Source organism: Carex rostrata, chromosome 4, assembly GCF_964058835.1.
Source record: "Carex rostrata chromosome 4, lpCarRost1.2, whole genome shotgun sequence".
Taxonomy (NCBI): Eukaryota; Viridiplantae; Streptophyta; class Magnoliopsida; order Poales; family Cyperaceae; genus Carex; species Carex rostrata.
In genome coordinates this window covers 1813482-1841144 of record NC_135921.1, presented here as the reverse complement: position 1 = coordinate 1841144, position 27663 = coordinate 1813482, and the positions used below count along the sequence as shown (strand labels likewise).

General features: G+C 32.6%; 3 protein-coding genes across 4 annotated transcripts in view; all 3 read right to left on the bottom strand.

The window, feature by feature from the left end:
- Nucleotides 1-11653: 11653 nt before the first annotated feature.
- Nucleotides 11654-17731, bottom strand: LOC144552629 (disease resistance protein RPM1-like). Its single transcript, XM_078300618.1, has 3 exons — nucleotides 17429-17731; nucleotides 12491-15315; nucleotides 11654-11979 (listed from the first exon to the last, which is right to left on the bottom strand). The coding sequence occupies exon 2, from the start codon at nucleotides 15262-15264 to the stop codon at nucleotides 12529-12531; it is 2736 nt and encodes a 911-aa protein (XP_078156744.1). The 5' UTR covers nucleotides 15265-15315; nucleotides 17429-17731; the 3' UTR covers nucleotides 11654-11979; nucleotides 12491-12528.
- A 5951-nt stretch (nucleotides 17732-23682) lies between these two features.
- LOC144552632 (disease resistance protein RPM1-like) lies at nucleotides 23683-26972 on the bottom strand. The gene is made up of 2 exons (XM_078300622.1): nucleotides 24760-26972; nucleotides 23683-24058 (listed from the first exon to the last, which is right to left on the bottom strand). The coding sequence occupies exon 1, from the start codon at nucleotides 26907-26909 to the stop codon at nucleotides 24765-24767; it is 2145 nt and encodes a 714-aa protein (XP_078156748.1). The 5' UTR covers nucleotides 26910-26972; the 3' UTR covers nucleotides 23683-24058; nucleotides 24760-24764.
- The window catches only part of LOC144552631 (disease resistance protein RPM1-like), a 38372-nt gene continuing 34391 nt past the window's right edge, over nucleotides 23683-27663 (bottom strand). The window contains exon 3 of one of the 2 annotated variants that reach the window (XM_078300620.1): nucleotides 23683-23930. The gene's annotated coding sequence lies outside the window, so the exon portion shown is untranslated. Of the gene's footprint in view, nucleotides 23968-27663 lie in introns of both variants that reach the window. The other variant, XM_078300621.1, reaches the window with a different exon arrangement.

The window sequence follows — 27663 nt, the reverse complement described above, 5'->3', positions numbered from 1 at the left end:
TGTATAAATAAGGAATGTACTTGTGGAGTCAATTTAGCGAATTATGAAGTGATTGTATGAGTTCCACCTAAGACTTGACAGTTACGCCATTTGTATCGATTTTCTGAGATTTTAATCAATTGAGTTTGTTTGTTCTTTTGTTCAGTTCTTGCGCTCTTTGATCAATTACAAAGCACATGTGCCATATTGAGCCCTTGTCTATCAGCTCACTTATTAGGCCAATAAAAGGATGAACTGTAATGTTTTTCCAAAAAAAAATTCGGACAAAAAAAAAAATCACAAAATATGAAGTTCATTTCTTACATCTGGTCTAATTGCTAGAATTCATTTATCTGGATATTAGGTTGACATTCATGTCAGATTATGTGCTCTCTTGATGATCCTTAATTTGTTTTTATAATGATATTGCAATATCATTAGAATATTTTTTTTATTTGCTGGCACCACCAGCATGGTCGATGCCTCTGTCTCTATCTCTCTTGTTTAGGTGCTAGGAAGTAATCCATTCTGTTTTTTTTTGTTGGTAGTGCTGACAATATAGTGTGACTGGTATAACAAGTTGTCCCTTTGTTTTTTGCCTATCTTCTAGTTTGACACCTTAAAAAACAGAAATTTACATTTTGCATGAAACAAACAAAAAAACAATTTTTGTACCAGCACTATCATTTCACATCTGATTGGTGATTTGTGAATTGGATCAGTAAAATCCCAGTCCGCCTCCAGCACATGCCATGTTATTTCAGTACCGATCATAGCCGTATTAGTACTGTGTCTTGTAATACCAGTAGCCCATGTTAATTATTCTCCGAGGTAAATCATCTGTACTCTTGTATGATTCTCACATTTAAAAACCTTGTTCCTCATCAAATTCAAAGAAAAGTAGAGTCAAATGACAACAACTTGACCCTTTGAAATTCACCTGGTTGTGAAATTCAAATAAAACAGAAAAATTCTTGTTCCAGTTTTACTCTTATAATCTCGATCATATAAAAAAAGCTGTGACAATAATGAAAAAGTTGGATTTAGTACAAAAAAAAAAATGGGGATATAAATAAGTGTACACCGCAGATGAATTATTTGCTGTTAAATTTAGAAAAACGAAAGGGTACAAATAGACTCAAAATTCACCCTATTTGCAAAGAGATTATCTTTTTTTTTCTTGTCCTTAAACAGTGCGAGATAAAACTCCTCCTGCAAATAGGCATTTGAACATGAACTGCTTCAATAAGCCTTCAATTGCCGGAGCTCAGAACATGAATTACTTCAATAAACCATGAACAAAAATAATTCTGATAAATCCAGCCCTCTTTCGTATTTCATTGACAATTGCATTAGAACAATTCAACCCAATAGATGTAATTGACTTGATTAATATCAGGTAAAGACAGATAGTTATTAGGAGACAGAAATTTTCAGAATAAGGACGACAGCAAACGGTCAAACCAATTTTTTTTGGCTTCTAAGTTCGGTAAATAGTAAATTGTCTAATTGAAACTCATAACAAAATAATGTTTCTGAACTTACTAGTAGTCTGAGAGGCAAGTTGGACAGGAATTGCTTTTGAGACTTAGAAGCACAGCAACCCATGCATACCGTAGATGAATTATTTGTTGTTAAATTTAGAAAACCCAAAGAAAAAGTTCATTCCGTAGATGAAGAATTAGAGTGTGCGGAGAAGAATTGAGAGGAAGGGGCAACGTCACCTAGAGAAATGGTTTGGCGGGAGAAAGAAAGATGAGGAATCAGGACTGTAATTTTGATAAAGGGCAAAACAGTCTTTTAAATATTTTATTAATATTTATTTTAAATTTTAAGAGATTAAATGAAGAAATGAGGATATAAATAAAATCATTTAGTTTTGATGGGGATATAACTAAATTTAGAGTTGTGATGGGGATATATCTAAAAAGAGAAGTTTTGATGGGGATATATATAAATTTCTCTTTTAATTATCCATGCTTCCCTCGAACCCGCAGGGGTTGCATAAAGGCGAAACTCGCAACGAGGGGCATTTTTGCATATCACAACCAATCTTTTTGATTCCCTTTTTTGTAATATACATTCCCAGTTGCTGTGAACATGAGTCTCATAGATTTTCTTTACAAGTTCATCTATGTTGGTATAGACTTGCCCTGGGGCAAGTTCACGATTGTATACAACACGAGGACCAAAGAAACTAATGTCAGCCTCTTCAAAAGCTGTGGTATCGTTGAATGTGGCGACATGATGCCTATTCCCCCGACCCCTGATTGGGAATTTTTCTTCCCTGGACAAACCTGGTACATTTGCATCACCATCTGATAAGTCATCAGATTCCCAAATTCCTTGGTATTCATCTCCAGTTTCCATTTCTCTTTCCGGTATGGCATCAATAGCATCAACATCAATATTAGTATCATTTCGATTAACGGATAACTGTATTGGTACTGACTCTGGTATAGCTGGAAATGTAGGGATTATGGGCGCATGTCTGGGTGGTGGTGGTGGGGGTACAACTTCAGTTAACTCACGGGAGTTATGGTACCCCGGGTTGTCATGAGGGGAGTGGTGGTACCCCTGGCTGTCATGAGGGGAGTTGTCATAACCTGAAGGTCCAGCAGGGGGAGCCCTAGAAGGTCCAGCCCCAGTCGCACTAAAAGGTCTAGCCCCGGCCTGGGGAACCCTCCTGGAATATAAGTCTATCATCGCGACCCCCCTAGACTCAAATTGTTGGTACACAACCTTCCACAACTCCTCATCTGTTATAGGAAAACTCACAAAGTAAGGTCTACCCGCCCCAGCCCGTTGTGTGTCAATTCGGGTAGCCAATTCTAAGTCATACCGGTTGGGATTCACACCAGTCTTTTCATATACTAGTTGCTTAAGTTCAATAAATGTGGTTCTTTCATTAACCTGCAAGCCGAATGAGGCATCTTTCGAGTAATACACGCCCTCTACACCCTTAGTTAGCCTACCGCCCACGTACAGTGCAACCAGCATTTTGTCCTTAACAAACTACATTTAAAAAAAAACATTCATAAGAATTACAGTATAATAGATTCATTATTTTTTGCAATTTAAAAGTTAATTATAATATTAATTAAAGACTAATTTATACTTTTTACAGACTGCGGGTATAATAATTCTTAATTAAAAATTAAACAGAAAATAATTAAATAAAAAATAAAATACCTGTAACAATCGCCTCTAAATCGCCTAAAATCGCTTCAAAATCGCCAAAATCGCCAAAATCGCCAAAATATTTCTTCTCTGTGGTTTAATATGATACTGTGTGCTGGAGAGAGGGATTATATGCAGCATAGTGGACCGCCAGGATCACTGGCGGTCTGGTCCATAGTGGACCGCCCAGATCCCTGGCGGTCTGATATGGAAGTGGACCGCCAGTGATCCTGGCAGTCTGGTTAGATTTAAAAAAAAAACCAATTTTCAGGTTATTTTGGTAAAAATGTTTTATTTTTGGGGTATTAATAAAAATGGCCGTCATTAATGTCTTTTAATAAAAAGTATCATTAATGTCTGAAACATCAATCGGCTTAATTTCCACAGAATAAGAAGTCTAGAAAGCCTGAATTCCAAATTGATAATTAGCAACCCATTCATTGAAAACGAAAAAAAAATGAATAAAATAAATATTTTTTTAGTGTACTATTCTTTTCCATTTATCTTAATAACAGTGAAACAATATTATTTTCTATGTTACACAAAAACCGAAGGAGTATAAATTTTTGGGTCAACTTGTAACAGTGAACTAGTGTCAAAAACTCAAAATTAGAATACTGAACAGTAAATAGAAGTTAGCACCTCCATTTTGTATTTTAATGATTTGTCATTTGATCTGGCAGCATCACCGACCATTACGCCATCATTTTGGGATATTTGTCTAATCCCTCTACAATCATAATTTGTAGAATCCACTAGCAATTCACTACATTTTTTATAACTAAGTTTACAATGATAATTCATTGCAAATAAAATAAATGTTATGATTGTTGTCTTAATTAATTGCCCATAGTATATGTTGAAAATAAACAAATGGGGGAATAACTAGCAAATTTTGACAAATATATAAATATATCAATTATGCTTTTCTTACTAAAAATATTTGATTTGCTATATTAATTGTAGTGAATAAAAAAAAATTAGAATCTTAACTAGCAAAATTTGAAAAATATATAAATGTATCAATTCTGCTTTTCTTACTAAAAATATTTGATTTGCTGTATTAATTGCAGTGAATAAAAAAAAAAAATTAGGATTCTTGGTGGATTTTACTGAAGAAATATTATAGGAACTGGAGATGATTAAAAAATAATACATGATGGTACTAAGGCTCTCAAAACAAGAAATTAAATTAAAACAAAAATAGATCACTCAGTCACTCAGCCTAGTGATTTGAGTATTTGACTCATGCCTCTCAAATAATACCATCACTTGATACAACAAGAGCACACTATTTAGAGTAGGAATCAGATGTTTCCGTTAGTCAAAACTCAGACACCAGGTTCATTCAATAAATGCTTGTGATCATATATAGTTAATTGCAACAACACCCACCGCACCAGTTGCAGAACCAGGTTGGAAGATTCTGGCATCTCTTAATATAAAAAAGAAAAATTTCCTTTTCTTTTCTTTTTTCTTACCAGAAAGCCTTTTCAACTCTCTCATATTCCAAGTGGATTTTTCAATATATATATATATTTGGTGGAAGAGATAATGGAATGATAACCATACTCAAAAAGCAACTTGCTCAACCATTACAATGCTAAAGAAAAAAGGAATAAACCAAACCAAATTATATATCATTTTTGTCAAAATATGATGTAATTCTTCTACAACCAAAGAAACTCTAAATCAATAAAAATACAAATTTTATAGTCAAATTTGTTGATATATATATATATTTTTTCAATAAAAACTATTGGTGATTTGGTTCTCTATAGTACTATAAAGTATAAACTGCAGAGGCCAGAGGGTCATATGCAATTATATGCTGTATGGGGACAGCTAGTACACTAGAAAAAAAATGGGCCCTTCCAATTTTTGTTGGTGCATGTGACAATGTTCACTCCTATTAAGAAGAAAACAAGTTTCAGGGATTGCAGCAGGTTCATCTAATTATGTAAAAAGAAACTTGACACCTTTGCTGTATGCAATGCACTAAGAATGTTTATTTGGGTCTCTATTATTGCTATCTAATTTTAGTTGGATTATTAATCATAACTAATTTATTATATGTGGAAGAAATATGATAGAGACTGACATTTGTTTACCATGGAACAACATGTTCATACAATTTTTTAAATATTAACCCTCAATTAATTAGAAAAACTAAAAAAAGTTGTTGCATTGTGAAACTAGTTACTAGATTGGGAAAGGTTAAATGAGTACCGTACTGATTTGGAAGAATTTGTGCAGATATCTCTTAATTGGATAACTGGAAAATTCAATTGTCATATTGACAATTTGACATTCAATGCAATGAAGAATTTCAACAATACCAGTACACAATCAGCTAGGAAAGATATTTTTCCTTAAATAAGCAACCAGCAGTCCTAAAATAAATTTTCATTAATTGTCAATATTGAAAAATTATGATTGCCATGCATTCATACTAGGGTCACCAACTGGTTCCATATGGGCAGTGATATTAACACCACTTTTTTATTTTATTAACACAACATTTTCAAATATCTTTATAGAATGGTCAATTTTATCCCCTCATAATTATTATTGTAGTTGTTATATCTTTTCTTTATGCAAATTATATGCTATGATCATTTATTACTTATTAATTTCTATAATTGTTGAATCGTCTCTTCTAATTTTGTTAACCTTTTAAAAGAGGAAAAAAATTATCTAAAATCGTAAGTATTGATTGACAGGAGAATGAACCAATCTATTATCTTGCTCTTTTTTTTTTTTAACAAATTTAATAAATAATTTAGTATATGTATTTTGAGTAGAACTAGCTGATCTTAACTTCACCAAATCTATTGGTAAGTTTAACTCCAAATCTTATCGGATTGACTTCAAATAATAAGTCCAAACTGTTCAAGATGATTTACTTCACGAGTGATGCGTTTCCATATCAAATTTATAACATTTTGAATTAAATTAGTATAAAGTCAAGCAATACAAAAATAATAAAAATTAACTCATAAATTATTTTTTTTACCTTTTGACTTTATACTAAATTAATCTGAAAAATTAAAATTTGACATTAAATATATCACTTGTGAAGTTGATCTGTGTTAATGGTTTGGAACTTTAAATTCGTCGTTTGAAGACAATCTGATAAATTTTGAATTTAAGCTCATCAAATTTTTTGACAAACTTAAGAACAACCTAGTTCTACTCTTGTATTTTATTTGATCCGAAATAACACAGTTATATTGCTTGAGGTTATTTTAGTTATTCTTCTAATTATGCACTTTTAAATCTATACGTGTATCTCAATAAAACTGAAAAAAAATATATAATTTCTGTTTTTGGACGGGATTGAAGTTCAATAATTCAATTATGGTGTTGATTGAAGAATCGAGACAATTGTTTTTGTGGAGAAAGAACAGAATAGAAGGTCACATACAAAACATGATATTTCATCTAATGAATTTATTGTTAATCATTTTACTTTTACTATAAAGCCATATATATGGTAATGCATCTACAATTTATAGTTTTACAAAAGAAAAATAAATATCGAAGGAAATATTGATAGACATCAATATAAGTGAAAGATTTAATTTTAAAAGGAAATAATTAATGAAGGGTAAATTTGTCTAAACAATAAAATTATTTGAAGGTGTTGTGTTAATAAAAGAAATAGTGTTATCAATATGAGCACCTGTCCCATATATGATGCTCTTAGTTCAGAGGCGGATACATGTATATTGAAAAGGGTTATTGGCCTCCATATATATTCAAAATTTATGTGCTTATATGTGATTTTCTATATAGTTTAGAGTAAACTGCTATGAATACGGTAAAATTGACTTCATACACAACATGAAAATTTTATATGATGGACCACCAATGTATTTTTGATCGCCACGGTTTGAAAGTACTAAATTTGAGCTCAGAGAATTTTATCATAGTAAAGAAAAATAAAACCAATTTTCATTACTGAACATAAATATTTGGTTCATTTCTACACTGATGGCTGGTTTGTCTGTTTTGTGCTCCAACAGTTGAATATTGTAGTTAGGCTCGATACTGTGCGACACTAATACCATTGCAAAAATTAGGTTGGCACAATAACCTAGATTATTAATTAAATAATTGGGAATTTAAATATGCATTTTATCAATGTTTTTGTTTGTTAACCTACTGAAAGTTCCAATTATTGTTTTAATGACATATTTAATTTTTTCTCTGAACTGGATATTCAAGCTATGTTTAATTCCCGATTTTTTATTAATATCCAAAAAATAAATAATTTTTTTAAAAATATTCAAATCCCGAGGAAATTTCGAAAACTACCCAAACCGGTTATCCATTAACCGGATTTGGGATAAATTTCCGCTTAATGGATTTCCGGACTCAAAAAATATATCCGGTTAACCGGAAAGTTATATATATATATAGGATTTGGCTAATATGCTATGGGTAGCTAAGAGGCCTCCCGTGCTACGGCTCAATATTTGACTTTTCAAAATCCTAACGGTCGATCCAAACCATTCATCTTGTTCTCCATATTAATATGTGTTTGGAGACCAAATTTTATATTTTTTGAAAATTTTTTACTATTTTTTTAGATTTATTGAATATCGCTGTTTTTTATGGTCCAGATTTGTCTGAAAAACAGCGATTTTCAATAAATCTAAAAAAATAGTAAAAATTTTCCAAAAAATGTAAAATTTGGTCTCCAAGCACATATTAATATGGAGAACAAGATGAACGGTTCGAATCAACCGTTAGAATTTTGAAAAGTCAAATATTAAGCCATAGCATGGGAGGCCTCTTAGCTACCCATAGCACCGTAGCCAAGCCCTATATATATATATATATATAGAGTACGGCTAACGCGCTTCCTCTAGCATATGGGCCGAAATGCTTCCGGTGGAAATTTGAAATTTCAAAATCCAAAATGTCAATCTGAACCGTTCATCTTCTTCTCCATATTAATATCTGCTTGGAGACCAAATTTTACATTTTTCTGAAATTTTTTACTATTTATTAAGCCACTTTGAAAATTGCTGATCCAACGGTGGCTTACCAAACAGTAAAAATCAGAAGCTACCGTTGGATCAGCGATTTTCAAAATGGCTTAATAAATAGTAAAAAATTTCAGAAAAATGTAAAATTTGGTCTCCAAGCAGATATTAATATGGAGAAGAAGATGAACGGTTCAGATTGACATTTTGGATTTTGAAATTTCAAATTTCCACCGGAAGCATTTCGGCCCATATGCTAGAGGAAGCGCGTTAGCCGTACTCATATATATATATATATATATATATAATTATTTTTTTTAAAAATAACATATCTGGTTAGTGGTTAACCGGACTTGTATTTTTTTTTTTAAAAGCAGAAATTTTTTATTTTATTTTTTGTATTAAAATATTAGAAATGTTGAATATATTTCTTTCAAAATAGATGAAATACAATATAATTTGATTTATTAGAAAGACTGCAACAAATAACCCGGATCAATATTTTTCAGGCCGGATTTTTCGCGGCTGTAAGAAAAATTAATATATTTCTTTATGTGTTATTGGAAAAAAATAAAAATGCTTAGATTATGAGTTATTGATCCCGGTTCAAAAGTCACTTCTATGTAATCCAGGAAATATTGTGATACTTCTAGGACATTTAATTTATGAAAAATTGTATCTATTTTTGAAAAAAAACAAAAACTTTAAGTTATTTAATATTGTTATTAAAAAGAATTATTAAAATAGATAGAACTTTTCATAAATTAAATGTCCTAGAAGGATCACAATATTTTCTAGATTACATAGAAGTGACTTTTGAACCAGGATCAATAACTCATAATCTAAGCATTTTTATTTTTTTCCAATAACACATAAATAAATATATTAATTTTTCTTACAACCGCGAAAAATCCGGCCTGAAAAATATTGATCCGGGTTATTTGTTGCAGTCTTTCTAATAAATCAAATTATATTGTATTTCATCTATTTTTAAAGAAATATATTCAACATTTCTAATATTTCAATACAAAAAAAAAAAAAAAATACAAGTCCGGTTAACCATTAACCGGATATGTTATTTTAAAAAAAAAAAAAATAACTTTCCGGTTAATGGTTAACAGGATATATTGTTTTGAGTCCGGGAATCCATTAACTGAAAATTGGTCCCAAATCCGGTTATTGGATAACCGGTTTGGATAGTTTTCAAAATTCACTCGGGATTTGGATATTTTTTAAAATTTTATTTATTTTTTGGATATTAATAAAAAAATCGGGTTTAATTGTATATGCATCTTCGCATGTATAGTAATAGGCTAATAGCACAGTCACGGACACACATAGCTGTATGTATGCTTTACAAAATATCATATAGTGCCTATAACTGTTAAATGTTTCACCTTTTTATAATTTATTGGAGTCCCGTACGACGTATTTTTTACCGCAACGGCTTGAAACTTGAAAGTACTAAATTTGAGCTCAGAGAATTTTATAATTTATTGGAGTCCCGTACAATCTATTAGTGGTTTCCTCCTAAGGCAGGCTGGGCCAAGTTGAACTTTAACTCGATTGGGCTACATGGGCTTATTTAATTTGCATTTTATACTTCTCAACAAAATGGATAACACAACCCTTCAAGAAACAATGAAGAATTCTGGACCAATGTAAAGACCCAACTTATAGTGCCTATAACTGCTGTATGTATGCTTTACAAAATATCATATAGTGCCTATAACTGCTAAATGTTTCACCTTTTTTTATAGTTTATTGTAGCCCCGTACTGTTTCCAAGTGGTTTCCACATCCACCTCAAGCAGGCTGGGCCAAGTTGAACATTGAATCGATTGAGCCACATTGGCTTATTTAATTCGATTCTCTACTCAACAAAATGGATAACACACCCATTCATAAACAATGAAGAATTCAGGACCAATGTAAAGACCTGATATTTCAGCTCTTTCTGTTTGTGATTATAATATATATATATATGTTTTTTTTTCAGCAACTGTAAACTACCTGATGAGAACATATCACTGACATGTTTTGGAAAAATCAATTTAAAGCGTTCTGCATTTTATTTTGAATCTTTGATCATCACTAAATAATGAATTGCAGAAATCAACTCTAATTTTGTCAACAAAACTGCAGTACGTAATGCCATTGTCAACTAAGGCAGTATTTTGGTAAATATTATTATGCTTTTAAATATAACAAAATAATGATTAATGAAGGTGTTTCTTTTGTTTTGTTAATTAGTTTATAGTTGATGGTGAATAAGAAGAAGAGACAATACTTCCTCTTCAAAAGTCAAAAACTATATATAAGGAAAATATGACATATTTTATCATGTAGCACTACCGTGCCAAACAAATTAGAAATTCTCATAATTTCAAATTATATAGGATCAAGGTAATTGCAACATTTTTTTGTTTGAATTCCAGAAAATAATTTCAAATTATAATAGGTAATCTCATGGTACAGTTGTGAAATGGAAGAATTTAAGTTATTCCTATGTAATTGGAGATCCTATTTCCCATGCATATGGAAAACAGTCCAAAGAGTGAAAGTACCGTTAAATTTTATGTCAAACCCTGGTAAGGTAAACCAGACTTCAATCATGAAAATTTCAAACCCTATTAAGGAGGAACATAATGTGTTTTTATTTCTATTACACACTGATTTTTTTTATAAAATAATGTAGACCTCAAGTTTAGAGTTTTATTTGCATGAATCACAATATAATGTAGTTCACTGCAATTTAGTTTCCCTTCAAGCTATCAATTCCTCGTCACAGTTGAGAAAGTTTTCATGTTATATATATTAATATTCGTCCTCCTTATCATTACTAAAAAGAAAACAAAATGATGAATGATTATTTCTTTAGGATAATGTACTGAAATCATCACTAACAGTTAAAAATGTTTAGCATACAACCACATTAAAGCTGTACAATAGCATGCATACATATATAGTATATGTGAACGGGCTGTTAAACTTGCAAATATCAATATCAAAGTAAAATTAAAAATACTCCAAGCAAATAATAATACACAAATCAAATAAAAATTACAAGATTGTTACCAGCCATTTAACCCTTCATCCCAATCTGAAAAAGTTAAATAGAACTAGGCAACAACATTAATTAAAGTTCTGTAGTAGGCGTAATACTCTTTCATGCAAATTTTAAACATTGGCAAGGAGGCAAACATAGTTTGTTATTTCTCAGACTCTGAGGGGCATATTTGCAAGAGTTATATTGTTATGAAGTTTAGTAGTTTTTTCCCCTTCTGGTCAATAAATTGCTCATCGTAGTGAGAAAGTTACAATATTTATACATTCTTTCCTCACCAGTACAAAAAAAATACAACAACAACAATACTATTACTACTACTACTATTGATATACGAGAAATGATTATTTATAAGGTCACTGAACTAAATTTATAATCAAAGTTCCAAATGTTTATCACCAATTAGTAAAGCATACCATGCATGGTAGTAAATTTACAATCATCAAAATCAATTCCAAATAAAAATAATACACAAAGCAAACACAAAACAAAGTTCCTTGAGTCATGAATTTCCTGAATAGTGCGCTCAGAATTGAAAATTATATCGCAAGTTGCTATGGTAGTATGAAGCCTACAACTTAGCAAATCACATATGTTTGCCAAAAATAAGTACTACAAGGAACAAAGACTCAACTTTATTTTAATCCAAACTGGAAAGAAAAACACACAACAAAATATTATTCATTACATAATAACAACCTTCTTAAACAAATAGCTCCGGACTAATTGATGCTGCATGAAATTTAAATGTGTGAAAGGCCTGCGATATGAAATTGAGCACATATTTCTCAATCGAGGAGTTTTAAGGGAACTTGAAAAATAAATGTAAAATAGTGGTTATTTTATACCGATTATTTAATATACAGCCAATAATAATTTCTAAGCTAGAGTATCTCTCATGTGAAGAACATTTAATTAATTAATGCATGGGTGAAAAAATATAGAAGGTAAACTTCAAAGAAAAAAACATGGTGGAATTGCAACATGGTCTAATCAGTTTGAGTGTATTCAAAATAGCAAAAAAAAATCTATAACTAATTTGTAGCAATAAAATAGATCATGGTAATTTAAAATTTATTTGTGGAAAAACTTATTTATTACAAAAACATACAACATATATATTTTGCAAAATAATAACAAAAGGAGTTATTTTGTTGTTTCACAAGCTCTTGTAATCTCATTACATAAAATATTCATGATGAAAAAATTATAGGCACAAGTTTCAGAATGCAAAATGAAAAAAAAAAATATATATATAAGTGGAGGTATACCTTGCACTCAAATCATTGAATGTGATATTGGCTGCCAGCTAGAAAACACGACAGGTGAAATGAAATAGTTGGTGAATTCCTTTAGCTAAACCCCCAAAATCAACAGGCATATCAGTGCAGCCCATCAACTTGAGGGAAACGAGGTACTCGATGCCCTTTGGGACCTCCACTAGCTGTTCCAGTATATCCAACCAAATCTCTTCAAGGCCCTCCATGGTGCCCTGCTCCATCTCCACATGAATCAGATTAGGCATTAGTACCAATTCCAATCTCTTCAATTTAGGAAACCACCCTGATTGAAAAATTAGTTGTTGCCCTTCATATGCTCTTGTGAGGTTCAAGAACGTGAGGTTTCTGAAATGGGAAAAAGATGGCAGAGGATCATTTTGTAATTGAGACCACAAAAGACATAGCGATTGGATGCTATTCCCAGATATTTTGAATAAAGGTGATTCAAGCATGGTTTCTTTTAGTTGCCCTCTGAGACCTAACTTCTGAAGTTGTGGGAGGTGCAGGCCTTCCAATTGGAGAATGTCTTTCTCATCGCTTGCATAAATAGACAAGTAGGAAAGGGAACTCATCTTTGATAATGATTTACATAACTCTACTGAGTGGTTTTCTTTCACATTCCATATTCGGATGCTTCTCAGTTGAGTTAAATTACCCAGTTCTCTTACTACCATAGCATTTGATTCTAATGCCTGTATAGTCTGGAGATCTTTCAGGTAAAATATGCCCTTAGGTAAAGAGATTCCAGCACGAGTCCGAAATGACCTATATGTAGGATCTATCACCACCTCAGCAAATAGATGTCGTAACTTTTTTAGCTCAGATATACCATCTGGTAGTGTTTGTATATGAGATAAAAGGAGATCTAGTGTTTGCAAGTTTTGAAGTTTCTTGATAGATTTTGGTAAAGATTTAACCTTTGTTTCTCTCAGACCCAAATAGTGGAGATTGAACAAATCCCCAATTGCATTTGGAACCGTTTCAATTGGCAAGCCTTCTAAATCCACAACAGTAAGATACCTTGACTTATCAAAAATCATGGATAGCAAAGAAGATGAGGGCACATCATTGTCAAATGACAAAAAAGTTCTGAGTTTTGGTAGACAAACATCATGCTTGACTGTCTCCCTTAGATTGATTATTGAGAGCCGACGAGTAGAACCATAGGCACTTTCTGACTTGTTGTCCTCATGTATCAATCCAAAATTTTCTCTTTTGCATAAAGAGATGGCCAACTCTCTCAATGTATCATGCATTTGGCACCACTTTACTCGACCAAAAGAATTTTTTTGTACAACTTGTAACATGCTGCGATGTATGAGCTCCATGAGATAACCCTCTGCCACCTCTTCTAATGTGCTTCTCCCTTTTTGTTGTATAAAGCCCTCGGCTATCCAAAGCCTTAGTAGTTTTTTTCTTGGAAGGGAAAAATCCTCAGGAAACAAACTACAATGTAGAAAGCAATTCTTGAGGTATTTTGGAAGGTACTTGAAGCTTAGATTAAGAATATTTTTCAGTGGATCCAAATTTGGGTTGTTTTCTAGTTCCCAGGTTAGTTGATCATGTACACGTCTCCATTCAGATTCTGTTTTCTCAGAGCAAGATAATACACCACCCAACGAAACAAGTGCTAATGGCAACCCGTCACACTTCGAAACAATCTCTTTTGCCCACTTCTTCAAGGGAGGTGGACATTCATGGTTTCTTTCAATAGGAAACGCCTTTTTACAAAACAGCTCCCATGAATCTAATTCTGGTAAAGGTTTTAGCTCTAACCTATTGCTTTCTGGGGCAAGAGATGCTACATTTGCAATTCTACTCGTAATCATAATTCGGCTTCCTCGATGGTCATTAACAAGCGTGTCCCTTATATCTTGAAATGCTTTTAGGTCCCACATATCATCTAACACAATTAGATATTTTTTTTCTTTCAAGAGTTTGACCACGTTTTCTTTTAATTCTCTGAGATCCTTATTGCCTGTGTTGATTGAATTATTTTTCCCTTCTTTACAAATCTCCGAGATCATATTTTGGAGAATATTATCCACGGTATAAGATTGAGAGATATTAATCCATGCATTACAATCAAAGTTATTTTTCTCTCTCCTGAAAACATTAGTAACAAGGGTTGTTTTACCTACACCACCCATTCCCCAAACAGATATCACAGAGAGTTCTAGATTTTTAGAATTTAGCCAGCTCGTCAACTTCCCCCTATTATTTTTTATTCCCACAATTTGATCTTCATCAATGAAATGGGCAGAGATGGCCATTTTATATGAGTATTCATTTGAGTATGATTTTTCCCCAATACTGACATTTGTTGTCGGCACCCATCTTTCTTTCATCCTTGCAAGATTCACAAGCCTTGTTTCTGCTTTGAGCAATTGAGAGGCAACTCGTTTAAGGTCTACCAGTAACTTTGGATCTTTAAAAAGTTTGGTAACATAAATGGATATTCCATCAAACTTTTGATTATTAATTAGGTATGCAAATTCAGACACGATATCTTCAATGTGATTTGCCAACTCATGTACCTCTTTTATCCAAGCTACTTGAGGTTTATTGCTTTGATCGTCCATTTCTATCCCATCAAGAAATGCTTGCATCACCCGAAGTTCACTACTAATATTGTTTATGTTTGCTTCAAGGTTTTTGTAAGTTGAGCAAAGCCTTGAAAATTTTGAGATTGCTAGCTTGGCTCCTTCATTAGTAAAGGTTTCTCCAAGGACCCGGAGGGCTGCAAGAATGGCCGCCTCAGCCATGCTCAGTTAATTGGGTTTAACTGTACTATTATTTATCCATTCATTCGTGAACTGTTCAAAGTTAATATATATCCAAATTAGGCAATCATATAAAACCTACCATATCATTTTATAAACAATTTTCAATTTTCTCTATTATGAAAATTGGTTTTCTATTCATTAAAAATTAACAACAATTATTCTAAATATATGTTAACATAAATATTGTTGGAATTGTATGTATGGAACCAATTGGTGATTAGGGGTGTTCGTCAGTTCAGTTGAAACCGAAGTAAAATAGTAAATTAAATCAAACTTTTTCTCAGTTTTCAAAAATAGAATTGAACTGAACAAACCGAAGTAAATTTTAGATTTTTGATTCAAACTGAATTAAACCTATTGACACCATTATTAACAAAAGATATATATTTTACTACACAAGCTCTTCAATTCTATACAGAATATTAAATTTTCTAAAATATTCAAACCAAAATGAAAGAAAGAAAATGATGATTGAACCAAATAAAATATAAATCATACTTGAATTATTATAATTTGATCGATTCGGTTTAGTTGGTTTTGAAAAATCTAAACCGAATTGATTAATTTAATCCGAAAAATCGAAAAATTTAAATCAAAATTTTTCGGTTCAGTTGAAAACCAATCATCCCGAACCGTTTGAACATCCCTATTGGTGATGTGTTTACTGGAAGCTTTAAAAAATCTCAACTGATTTGTATTGATGTCAGATGAGTTGGATTGGCATAGGCTTGAAAGACTCAAATAAAGGGTGGCATGATCCATAAGGAATTTTGAGGCTCGATCAAGGATCTAGAGCTTGATCAGTTGATCATTTAAGCATCTGATCGAGGAGAAATTAATAGATTTTGAGTTGCAGTCAGTGTCTGGTTATCAGGGCACGATTATAAGAAAATGTTTTAAGTCCGTAAGATATTGGAATTACAACGATGATAAGGCAACCATAGTTCCCAAAAAATTGTCTCGGCAAAAATACCTCTATAACTATAGCGATAATATATATCGGTTCAAAATATATTAAAAAGTATAAAAGTTCTGTACTTGGCACTAATATATATATATTTTTTTTTTATCACAGAAGTAACTTAGATATATTTTTTTTCTAAAATAAAAATTACTATTATTCCTTGGCACATGTCCATAAAAATAATAAGCGGCAGATTTATTCTATATTTTTTTTTCTAGGGACAAATTTCATGTATATCCTTTAAAAACTTCGAAATTATGTATTTCCTCTCTAAATTTCATAATGTCATATTTATCTTTCTAAATCTTAAAAAATCACATATTTACCAATTTTATTGTCATTCCAAATAAAAGTTTAAAACTCATATTAAATTTATAATTACCAATTTTACCCTTCGTTAAAAAAATTTTAAAAATACATAGTCTCTTTAAGAAAAATGTTGGTCCACATCCAAAACAAATGGTTTATCGCTCTAATTTTGACAGATACATACTATTTTTTAGGTATATACTTGTGTATACTAACATTTAGGTAGAGAAATAAACAATTTTTTCTTAAAAACTGACAAATTAAAATATTGACATTTTTCTTTGTCCGAACTTTTCAAATTGAGTTTGGTTTAGAAGGGTCCGGGTTTTTCCTCCTACCATTCAGTTTGGACAGGGCCCGGTTATGTTGTTTAAATTTCTTAATTGGTTATGATTTGGCTCAAAGGTTAGCCCATTAGAGCCCCTAGCTAGTGCCAACCTTATTGAAGCTGAGTTTTCTATGCATGGATGGATTAAATCCCACTTGCAATATGATATTTGATAATAATTTAGATAAGTAAGCTTGCTAAAATTATTGTATTTAAGTTTTGTATGAAAATTATATTTTGTCAAATTTAAAATATTTTACGATCTTTTAATTAAGAATTGGGATATATAGGTAGACCATGCTATATTAATAATTAACCATTCAATAACAATTTGTTGTCACTATAATAGTATAATAAGAATTAAGAAAAGATAAAAGAATATGAAAATTAGCCCTCAATAATATGTGATTGTATATATCATATTTCAAAAATCAAGATGCGAAGTCAGCTGATGGAAAGTTTTGCGATGCAATATTGTAGCACAACTTTTTAATTAAATAAAAATGCAAAATAAAAAAAATTAAATGGAACTACGGACATACCTCTCGATCGAGAAACAAAAGAGCAAGCTAGTATAGCAGCCCTACAAACGCACCAGATGTTGCATACATGCGCGTCTTTTCTTGTCCTTTTCTTTTTGTCTATGTTTTGGTTATTTATCGGCCATATCGAGAGAAATAAAAATTTGGGATCGATGTAGAGAGGAAAACTCTGAATCTGATGGGGCGAGGTGTGAATAGGAAAGAAAAAGAAGTGAAAAGTCACCATGAATTGAGAGAGACGGAAGTTAGATTAGCAGCTGCGAATCTAATTAAACTATTTTTAAGGTCTGTGGGTGTCAAAGTGATGTGAACTGTAAAGTAAGAAGCGTCCCCACTCTCTATTACAATATTTGATGCATGAAACTAATCTTCAATACAATTGGTTGGTCGGCCTATATTGATTTTTTAATTCTTTTTTCTGCAAGTGGCATTTTTAATTACACACTAATCCATGAAAGAATCTTTGACTTGCAGATTATTTTAAAAATACTCAAATTTATAAATATTTTATTATAAATAACTACATTTTTGTCAAAATTTTATTTTTGCCCAAACCGTAAAGATTATTTACGGTTTCAATTAAAAATTCAAACCGTAAATATTCCTTATGGCTTGATTTTTTTTTTTTTGATTTAAAAATTCGGACCGTATATATTATTTACGGTCCGATTTTTTTTTTTTTTTAGCCCAACTTTGCACCTCTGGTTAACATATCAAAACACCTTCAAAAATCATGAACATTTACCGACATGTATTCTTGACTTCATAGAAGAAGACTGTAAAGTTTCATACTAAATCTCGAAACAGATCGTGAGACATCAGCTCTCAAAAATTGCCCGAACTGCTGAAGGAGTTCTTCTGAGCCCAAATTTGCACCTCTGATTAACATATCAAAAAACCTTCAAAAATTATGAAAATTTACCGACATACATTTTTGACTTCATAAAACAATACTGTGAAGTTTCATACAAAATCTCAAAACAGATCGTGAGATATCGGCTCTCAAAAATTGCCCGAACTGCTGAAGAAGTGCTTTTGAGCCCAACTTTGCACCTCTGGTTAACATATCAAAACACCTTCAAAAATCATGAAAATTTACCGACATATATTTTTGACTTTATAGAAGAAGACTGTGAATTTTCATACAAAATCTCAAAACAGATCGTGAGATATCGGCTTTCAAAAATTGCCCGAACTGCTGAAGGAGTGCTTCTGAGCCCAAATTTGCACCTCTGGTTAACATATCAAAAGACCTTCAAAAATCATAAAAATTTATTGACATGCATTCTTGACTTCATAAAAGAAGACTGTGAAGTTTCATACAAAATCTCAAAACAGATCGTGAGATATCAACTCTAAAATATTACCCAAACTGCTGAAGGAGTGCTTCTGAGCCCAAATTTGCACCTCTGATTAACATATCAAAACACCTTCAAAAATCATGAAATGCAAGGTAGACAACAGGGCCACCGTCCTCTCTGTTTCACTACTGACAAGTAGAGTCGAGGTATGTAGCATTCAACCCTGATTATATTTCATTCCAATATTGAACAAGTCGTATTGCTATTCCTAATTTTCTTGTTTTAGTGTAGTGTTTTTTTGTTGTATAAATACTTCCCAAGAACGATTACAATATATAACATAGCTCAACTCAAAGCATAATAAAATATAACGAAACTAATTGGTATCCTTGCAGTGTCCTGCCTACATGCCTCCACTCTGCCTGTCAAGCACCTAACCGATATAGCCCTTTGGATTACCATTGATAGAGCGTTTTTTTTTTTTTTTTTTTTTTTTTTTTTTTAATATAGTTTTAGTTCAGTTTAGCTATGTTATATTTTATTATGTTTGAGTTTTAGTTCAGTTTAGCTATGTTATGTTTTATTACGTTTGAGTTTTAGTTCAGTTTAGCTATGTTATGTTTTATTATGTTTGAGTTTTAGTTCAGTTTAGCTATGTTATGTTTTATTATGTTTGAGTTTTCAGTTTTGTTATGTTTCATTACCTCACGATCTGTTTTAAGATATTGTATGAAACTTCACAGTCTTGTTCTATGAAGTCAAGAATGTATGTCGGTAAATTTTCATGATTTTTGAAGGTGTTTTGATATGTTAATCAGAGGTGCAAATTTGGGCTCAGAAGTACTCCTTCAGAAGTTCAGACAATTTTTGAGAGCCGATATCTCACGATCTGTTCTGAGATTTTGTATGAAACTTCACAGTCTTGTTCTATGATGTCAAGAATGCATGTCGGTAATTTTTCATGATTTTTGAAGGTGTTTTGATATGTTAACCAGAGGTGCAAAGTTGGGCTAAAAAAAAAAAATCGGACCGTAAATAATATATACGGTCCGAATTTTTAAATAAAAAAAAATTCAAACTGTAAGGAATATTTATGGTTTGAATTTTTAATTGAAACCGTAAATAATCTGTATGGTTTGGGCAAAAATAAAATTTTGACAAAAATGTGGTTATTTATAATAAAATATTTTTAAATTTGGATATTTTTAAAAAACTCGGTTTGACTTGGGTCTTCGGGAACAAAAATTGGAGAAAGTAGGTTATTGTTCTCAAATAAAAAAAGAAAAGAAAAAAAAGGAAAAGTAGTAAGTGGGTAAAAGCCGAAATTATTATTTGTACCGTAATTAAAAAAAATAGATAGAAAGTGGGTAAAAGCCCACCTGGTCAAGCCCGCTATTCATCTCTATAAGACATGAAAAAAAGTTTAAGAAACCACATCCCGGATTGTTGGAATTTTTGTATTTAATATGTTTAAGAAATAAGTAGGACAAATTAAACAACCTATTTTATACTAATAAGACATGAATTTTTTTTATTTTTATATTTACCTGGAAATGGATTTGAAAATCCGGATAGATGTGGCAAAGTTAATTCATATTGGATCAGATGTGGGCAAGTTCAGTCCGAGAACAAAGACGCATGGGATAGGGCTCTCTTCTTGTCCAATGCTTTGACCATTTCTTTTTTAATACTGGAGCTTCGCTTTGAATAAAAAATATATTCACGGCCATATAATTCACGGCTATCTCACAGCAACAAGTGTAATACTGTAATTAGATCGAACGTCCGTAATGTATATGTTAGAATTTCGATCAAATATATGTAATGATTTCTGCATAGCAATATGTTAATATTATTTTCTATACCCAAATGCGTTCAATATATAAATATATTTTACTACACTTTCAATATTATTTTTGATAATTAAGAATGCCTATATCATATCTCAGAATGCCACTTGCGATTAAGAAGCCGAGTAGACATGTCTTCCTACCTCTAATTGAGAAAATGCAAAGGCGGATTCATGGATGCAAGGGAGAATGTTGTCGAGATGACTGAGGCTCCAGTTTATGATGTGTAATTTACTGGCAAGGTCAGCTCGCAATGTCACCCGGTTTTAATGCTCTAAAGGTGTTCGAGGAAATTCTTGACTGAGATTTTTGTTGGTATCGTGTCCTGAAAAGTATATATAATTCCAACTGTTGCCAACCTTACGGCGGCTGGGTTTGCTATGAAGGATAGAGTTGTGTATGTTCATAGACAACTGGCAAATGGTTTTTCTGTAATTATTATGATGTTTTGTAGGATATAAACTGGGACATTATTATAAGAATATATTTATGCAAGTAATGAAATTCAACTAATTTTCATTTCTTTATCATTATGCTATTTCCATTGGTCTGGTACTTGTGTTTTAAGCTGACTTGCATCTCGAAAATTAATTACTCCTTAATTCTCATAAATATTCTCTCCATCACATGATTACATGATGGATAGCATGAGAGATATTGATGATTGGTACAGTCTTAAACTCGATCTTAATCAGTGGCATGATTCCATTAATGGACATAACAGAGAGAATAACGGACAGGCTAATGAAGAGGTGCGATGCCAATTTTTCCCCAAGGAAATGTTTAGTTCTGATTTATTGGACAAGAGCAAAGTTAAAAACAAAGATTCCGAGAAGAACAAATCAATTTTAGTTTATTTGAACCTTTTTTGCCCAAGCCTAACAAAAATATAGGCACTGACTATTTATTATCAAAAAGAAAAACTGATGGCAATTCAAATTTTTGAGCTGTTAAAAAATAATAACTTGAATTTGCAAAGCTTCTGAGCCCTCAGACAGTCAAAGAGAATTAAGTCACATGTAACCATTGAGCTAAGAGCCTGAGACAGTCGAAGAGAATTAAGTCACATGTAACCATCTGCTTTGACTCTTTTTAATGGTCAGATCTTTTCCTCTTTTCAATGCCAGTTCTTTTGCTCTGTTTTTGGTACAGAGGAAATGCTTCCAACTGAGAAGAAAATTCACATTGGCAGTTAAGTACCTCTGCTGTTTTCTTGCAATCCAGCACTAGCGATTTACTTACGTCGCTTGGCTTGCAATCTGGTATAAAGATAAAAGCATGGTATTGATGTTATGTAAATTAGAGTAATGTCACTGTGAATTGATGGAATTTACAGAATTTAAGGTAAAACATTTCTAATGCATAACAGGTGTTCAATGAAATTTTTGAATGAGATTTTGTTGGATATCACAACCTTGCAAGAATGACTATGATCTGGTGCCAATGTTACCGAAGCTGATTTATTATGCAAGGATTAGCGTGCTACATGTAGCTAGTCTGGTATTGGTTTGTGATGTTTGTAACCTTACTTAACTGGTAGCGAGTTGTCGAGTTCCCTCCTTAGATCTTGCCCCTCAGTGGCTTTGACTGGATCGAGTTGACCCACCGACTAACAAACCACAACACACACACACCGAAACACAAAAAGAGAAACCTACACCCACTCATAAGGAAATCATCCCAAAGGTTTTAGTTTGACTAAGAAACATAAACTGGACCGGTTTATTGCAATCCAGTAGGAGAGGTATCCCATAAGTTCATTCCTGGGCATGCAATTTTGGTACAAGGATGACCATTAAGGATCTATGTTTGTGTTGGTTGGCTTAGATTTCCACTGAATTTCTGAATCTACTGTAGTTTGTACCTTTTTGATGAGTGCTCCAATGCTGTCCGTGTCTGCGATGTCGATTATTGGGAATGCCAGCCTTGCATTGGATGGCTCCTGATTTTTTTGTTCATGAAATAGTTGTATTGTGAATGTACACTTGAAATAGGTGATTAATTGTTTCTAGATCTACCTTGGAAAGGGTGCATCCACTGATAATTCTGCATCCTCTTTTTATCAAGTTATCATGCATCAATATTCTGTTATTGGATTGCTAACCACCTTAAACCCAAAAATTAGTATCCTTGGTGCGTCAATATTATTTTTTGTCAAGTTGTTGATGATCGAACAAGGGAAAACAATAACTTCTAATAAATAGTAGAGGATCTCCAATAACTGTTGAATTTTTATGTCCGGAAAACAATATTCAAACCCTGGTAAAGTAAACTAGACTTCAATCATGCAGATTTCTAACCCTAGTAAAGAGGAACATAATAATGAGTTTCTATTTTTTAAACTCTGTTTTTTTTTTTTTAAATAATTTAGGCCTCAACTTTGGGGACTTATTTGCATGAATTACATTGCTATGTAGTTCACTGCAATTTAGTTTTCCTTCCAACCACTCATTTCCTCATTGCAGTTTAGAAAGTTCTTATGTTATATGCATTCAAACTCCTCAGCATTACCAAAAAGGAAAAAAAAAATGATAAATGATTATTTTTTAGGATAATGAACTGAAATCATCAGCAAAGTTACAGATGTTTGGCTTACAACTACATTATTAAAGCTGTACAATAGGATACATACATATATAGTATATGTGAACGGGCTGTTAAACTTGCAAATATCAGATCCAAGTTCAAATAATAATACACAAAGAAAATAAAAATAAAAAGCTTGTACCTTTTTCAAAGTTAATTAAAATTTATTTCTTTGCTGCCATTTAACCCTTCTTCCCAATCTGGAAATGTTATATAGAATTAAGCAACAACTTAATTGAAGTTCTGTTGCGTAGTAGGCATCATACTCTTTCATGCAAATTTTAGACCTTGGTAAGGGGGAAAACAGAGCTTGTTATTTCTCTGACTTTGAGGGAAATATTTGCAAGAGTTATGTTGTTATGAAGTTTACAGTAATAGTTTTTTTTTATACAATAACAAATTCTCGCAATTACAACAACAACAACAACAACAACGACAACAACAAAAAATACAACGATAACAAAATATCAATGAGAAATGATTATTTATAAGGTCACTGGACTGAATTTATCGTCATGTAGTCAAGCACCCCAATAGCATGCACATAAGTTGGCAGTTAAATTTACAATCATCAAATCCAATTCAAAACAAAAATAATACACAAAATAAACACAAAACAGGGTTCCTTGAGTCATGAATTTCCAGGATAGTGCGCGCGCTTAGAATTGCAAATTATATGGCAAGTTGCTAAGGTAGTATGAGGCCTACATATTAGCAACTCACATACTTTTGCCATAAATAGCACTACAAGGAACTGAGGCTCAACTTTATTTCGATCCAAACTGGAAGGAAAAACACACAACTGAAAGATTATTCATTACATGATAACAATATTTTAAAATGAAGTGCTCCGTGTTGATTGATGCTGCCAGTAATTCAAATGTCTGAAAGGCCTGCGATATGAAATATAGTGCATATTTTCTCAATTGAAGAGTTTTAAAGAAACTTAAAAAAAAATGTAAAACCGTAGTTGTTTTATACCGATTATTTAATAAAACCCAATAAATCAATTTCTAACCCAGGGAATCACTAGAATAACCTTAATTAACTAATTAATTGCTGGAAAAATACATAAAAGCAAACATCTGAGAAAATACATGGTGGAATTGCAATAGGTCTAATAAGTACTTTAAGTGTATTCAAAACTACAAAAGAATTTAAAAGATATATAGATGATAATAATTTTAAACTAATTATTCGTGACAATCTAAACAAAAACATACATCAACATATATTTTGACAAAAAAAAAAGCAGTAATTTTGTTGTTTCACAAGCTTTTGTAATCTGATTACAGAAACTATTCATAATGAAAAAAATGGCAATATTGGAACAGACATAAGCAAAATCGTTACCATCGTAAAAAAGCAACTCTAGATCAGTTTCAGAAGCAAATAAAAATTGGTCAAATTGTTCTTAAGGAACAAACTAAAGAAAAATATTTGCACAATTTTTTTTTTTTTTTTTTTTTGCATTTTCGCACTTTGGTACGTAGTTGGTGATAATTCATGATCTTTCTTCTAAGTACCGGACTCAGATATTCGAAATATAAGTTTCAGAATGCAAAATAAAGAATGATAGTACATGCAGGCAAACCTTATTTATGAGATCCCAGCTGCCGGCTGGACAACATGACATCTGAAATGAAATAGCTGGTGGATTCCACTAGCCAATTCTCCAAAACCAACAGGCATGTATTTGCAGACCATCCACTTGAGATTTATGAGGTGCTCGATGCCCTTTGGGATCTCCACTAGATGTTCCAGCTCCCATAGCTGAATCGTTTCAAGGATCACCATGGTATCCTGTTCCAACTCCACTTGAACCAGATTAGGCATTTGCCTCAATGACAGATACTTTAGTTTCGGGAACCACTCGGCTTTAAAATTTAGTTTTGTGCCATTATATGCTTTTTGAAGGTTCAACCATGTGAGGTTTTTCAAATGCGAAAGAGATGGCAAGGGATCTTCTTGTAGTTGAGACCATCCGAGCCTTAGTGTCTGAATACCTTCGCCAGAATTTTGGAACAAAGGTGATTTTAGCATCTGTTCTTTCAGATGCCCAAACAGAGTTAACTTCTGAAGTTGTGGTGGGAATTTCAGACCTTCTAATTCAAGTAGATAATTTTCATTGCTTGCATAGATAGATAAGTAGATAAGGGAGCTCATCTTTGATATTGATCTGCATAACTCTGCTGAGTGTTTTTCTTTCACATTCAGTATTCGGAAGCTTTTCAACTGAGTTAACTTTCCCAATTCTCGCACAATAATAGCATTTGATTCCAAGGCCTGAATAGTTTGCAACTCTTTCAGGTAAACTATGCCCTTAGGCAAAGAGATTCCAGTAAGAGCTCGAAATGTTCTATATGTGGGATCAACCCGTACCTGAGCAAAGAGATGACGCAATTTTTTTAGCTCTAATATGCCATCAGGTATTTTTTGTATTTGAGAATCCATGAGATCCAGTGTTTGCAAATTGTTAAGTTTTCCAATAGATTTTGGTAATAATTTCACCTTTGTGCCCCTCAGACCTAGGTAACGAAGATTGAACAATTTCCCAATTGCATCCGGTATGGTTTTGATCAGCTGGTCTTCTAAATTCAAAACAGCAAGATATCTTGATTTGTCCAAAATCAAAGTTATCCAAAGAGATGAGGATACCATAGGATCAAATGACATAAAAGTTCTGAGTTGTGGAAAACAAACATTATGGCTGATCTCCTCTCTTAGTTTTAGTATTGAGAGCCGACGAGTAGAATTGTTGAAATTTACTATCCTGCTATTCTTTTTTAGCCATTCAAAGTTTTCTTTCCTACTTAAACATATGGCCACTTCTCTCAATGTATCATGCATTCGACATCTCTTCACCCTACCCCATGAATTTTTTTTTACCACTTGTAACATGCTGCGATGTATGAGCTCCAGGAGGTATCCCTCTGCCACCTCTTCTAATGTGCTTCTTCCCTTTTGTTCAATAAAGTCTTCAGCTACCCAAAACCTTATAAGTTTTTTTCTTGTAAGCAGAGAATCTTCCTTAAATAAACCACAATATAAAAAGCAATTTTTTAGGTACCTTGGAAGGTACTGGAAGCTTAGCATTATAATATTCTTCAATGGACCCAAGCCTGGGTTGTTGTCTAGCTCCCAACTAAGTTGATCATGTACCCTCTTCCATTCGGATTCTGTCTTATCAACCAATGACAATACACCACCTAAGGAGACAAGAGCCAGAGGCAAGCCATCACACTTTAAAACAATCTTCTTTGCCCACTTTTCTAGGGGAGTAGGACATTCATAGTTTTTTTCAAAATGAAAAGCCTTACTACAAAACAAATCCCACGATTCATTTTCTGACAAAGGTTCTAGATCTAGCCTATTGCTTTCTGGAGCAAGGTTAGCTACCTCTGCTATTCTGCTAGTAATTATAATTCGGCTGCCTCGATGGTTATCAATAAATGTGTCACTTATATCCCGAAATGCATTTGGATCCCACATATCATCTAAGACAATCAAATATTTCATGTCTTTCAAGAGTTTCGCTAAATTTTCTTTCAATCCTCTAAGATCCATATTTGTTGTGTCTATAGGATCATTATGCTCATGCTTACACATTTCAAAGATTATATTTCGTAGAATATTTTCAATCGTATATGATTGAGATATAGAAACCCATGCATGACAATTGAAGGTTTTTCTTAGCCTCTTGAAAACATTGGTAATCAATGTAGTTTTTCCAATACCACCCATTCCCCAAACTGATATTACAGAGAGTTGTGGCTTCTCACAATTTACCAAGTTTGTTATCACCTGTCTATTTTGTTCGATACCCACAATTTTATCTTCATCAATGAAAAGAGCAGAGATGGCTGCATTATATGAATGTTCATTTGAGTGGTCAAAGTTCTTGCGAATTGTGTTGGTTTTTTTTGTCACCCATCGATCTTTTACTTCTGCAAGATGCCTAAGACTTTTCTCCACTTCTGACAGTTCAGAAGCAATTCGTTTCAATGCAATGACCACTTTTCCATCAAATTTCTTGCTACCAACTATGTATGCAAATTCAGACACTATATCTTCAATATTGTTCGCTGAAGTTTGTACCTCTTTTACCCAGGCTGCGTGAGATTCACTATCCTCATCATCTATCTCACTAAGGTACCCTTTCATCACCCTGAGTTCTCGACTGATGTTGTTGATGCTTGCTCTGAGGTCTGTGAAAGTGAGGCTAATATTGGAAGCCTGTGAGACTGCTAGCCTCACTAATTCGCTAGCCAGCACATTTCCAATGACGTTGAGTGCGGCAAGAATAGCAGCCTCAGCCATGGTTCTCAATCTTAGCACGTTATCGTAACTGGCTTAACTACTACTTCATATATGATGCACAATTTTTTGAGCTGTTGAAAGTAGAAAAAATGGTAAGGCCATGCAGTAAAACTTCTATTGACAAAATTCACTCATGAATGAGTCTAGCATGCCAGGTTTATGAGGGTTTGAATTACAC

Bases quoted from the DNA above. Each gene is read 5' to 3' on its own strand.
- LOC144552629 (XM_078300618.1), bottom strand. From the start codon at position 15,264: ATGGCTGAGGCGGCCATTCTTGCAGCCCTCCGGGTCCTTGGAGAAACC.
- LOC144552632 (XM_078300622.1), bottom strand. From the start codon at position 26,909: ATGGGTGGTATTGGAAAAACTACATTGATTACCAATGTTTTCAAGAGG.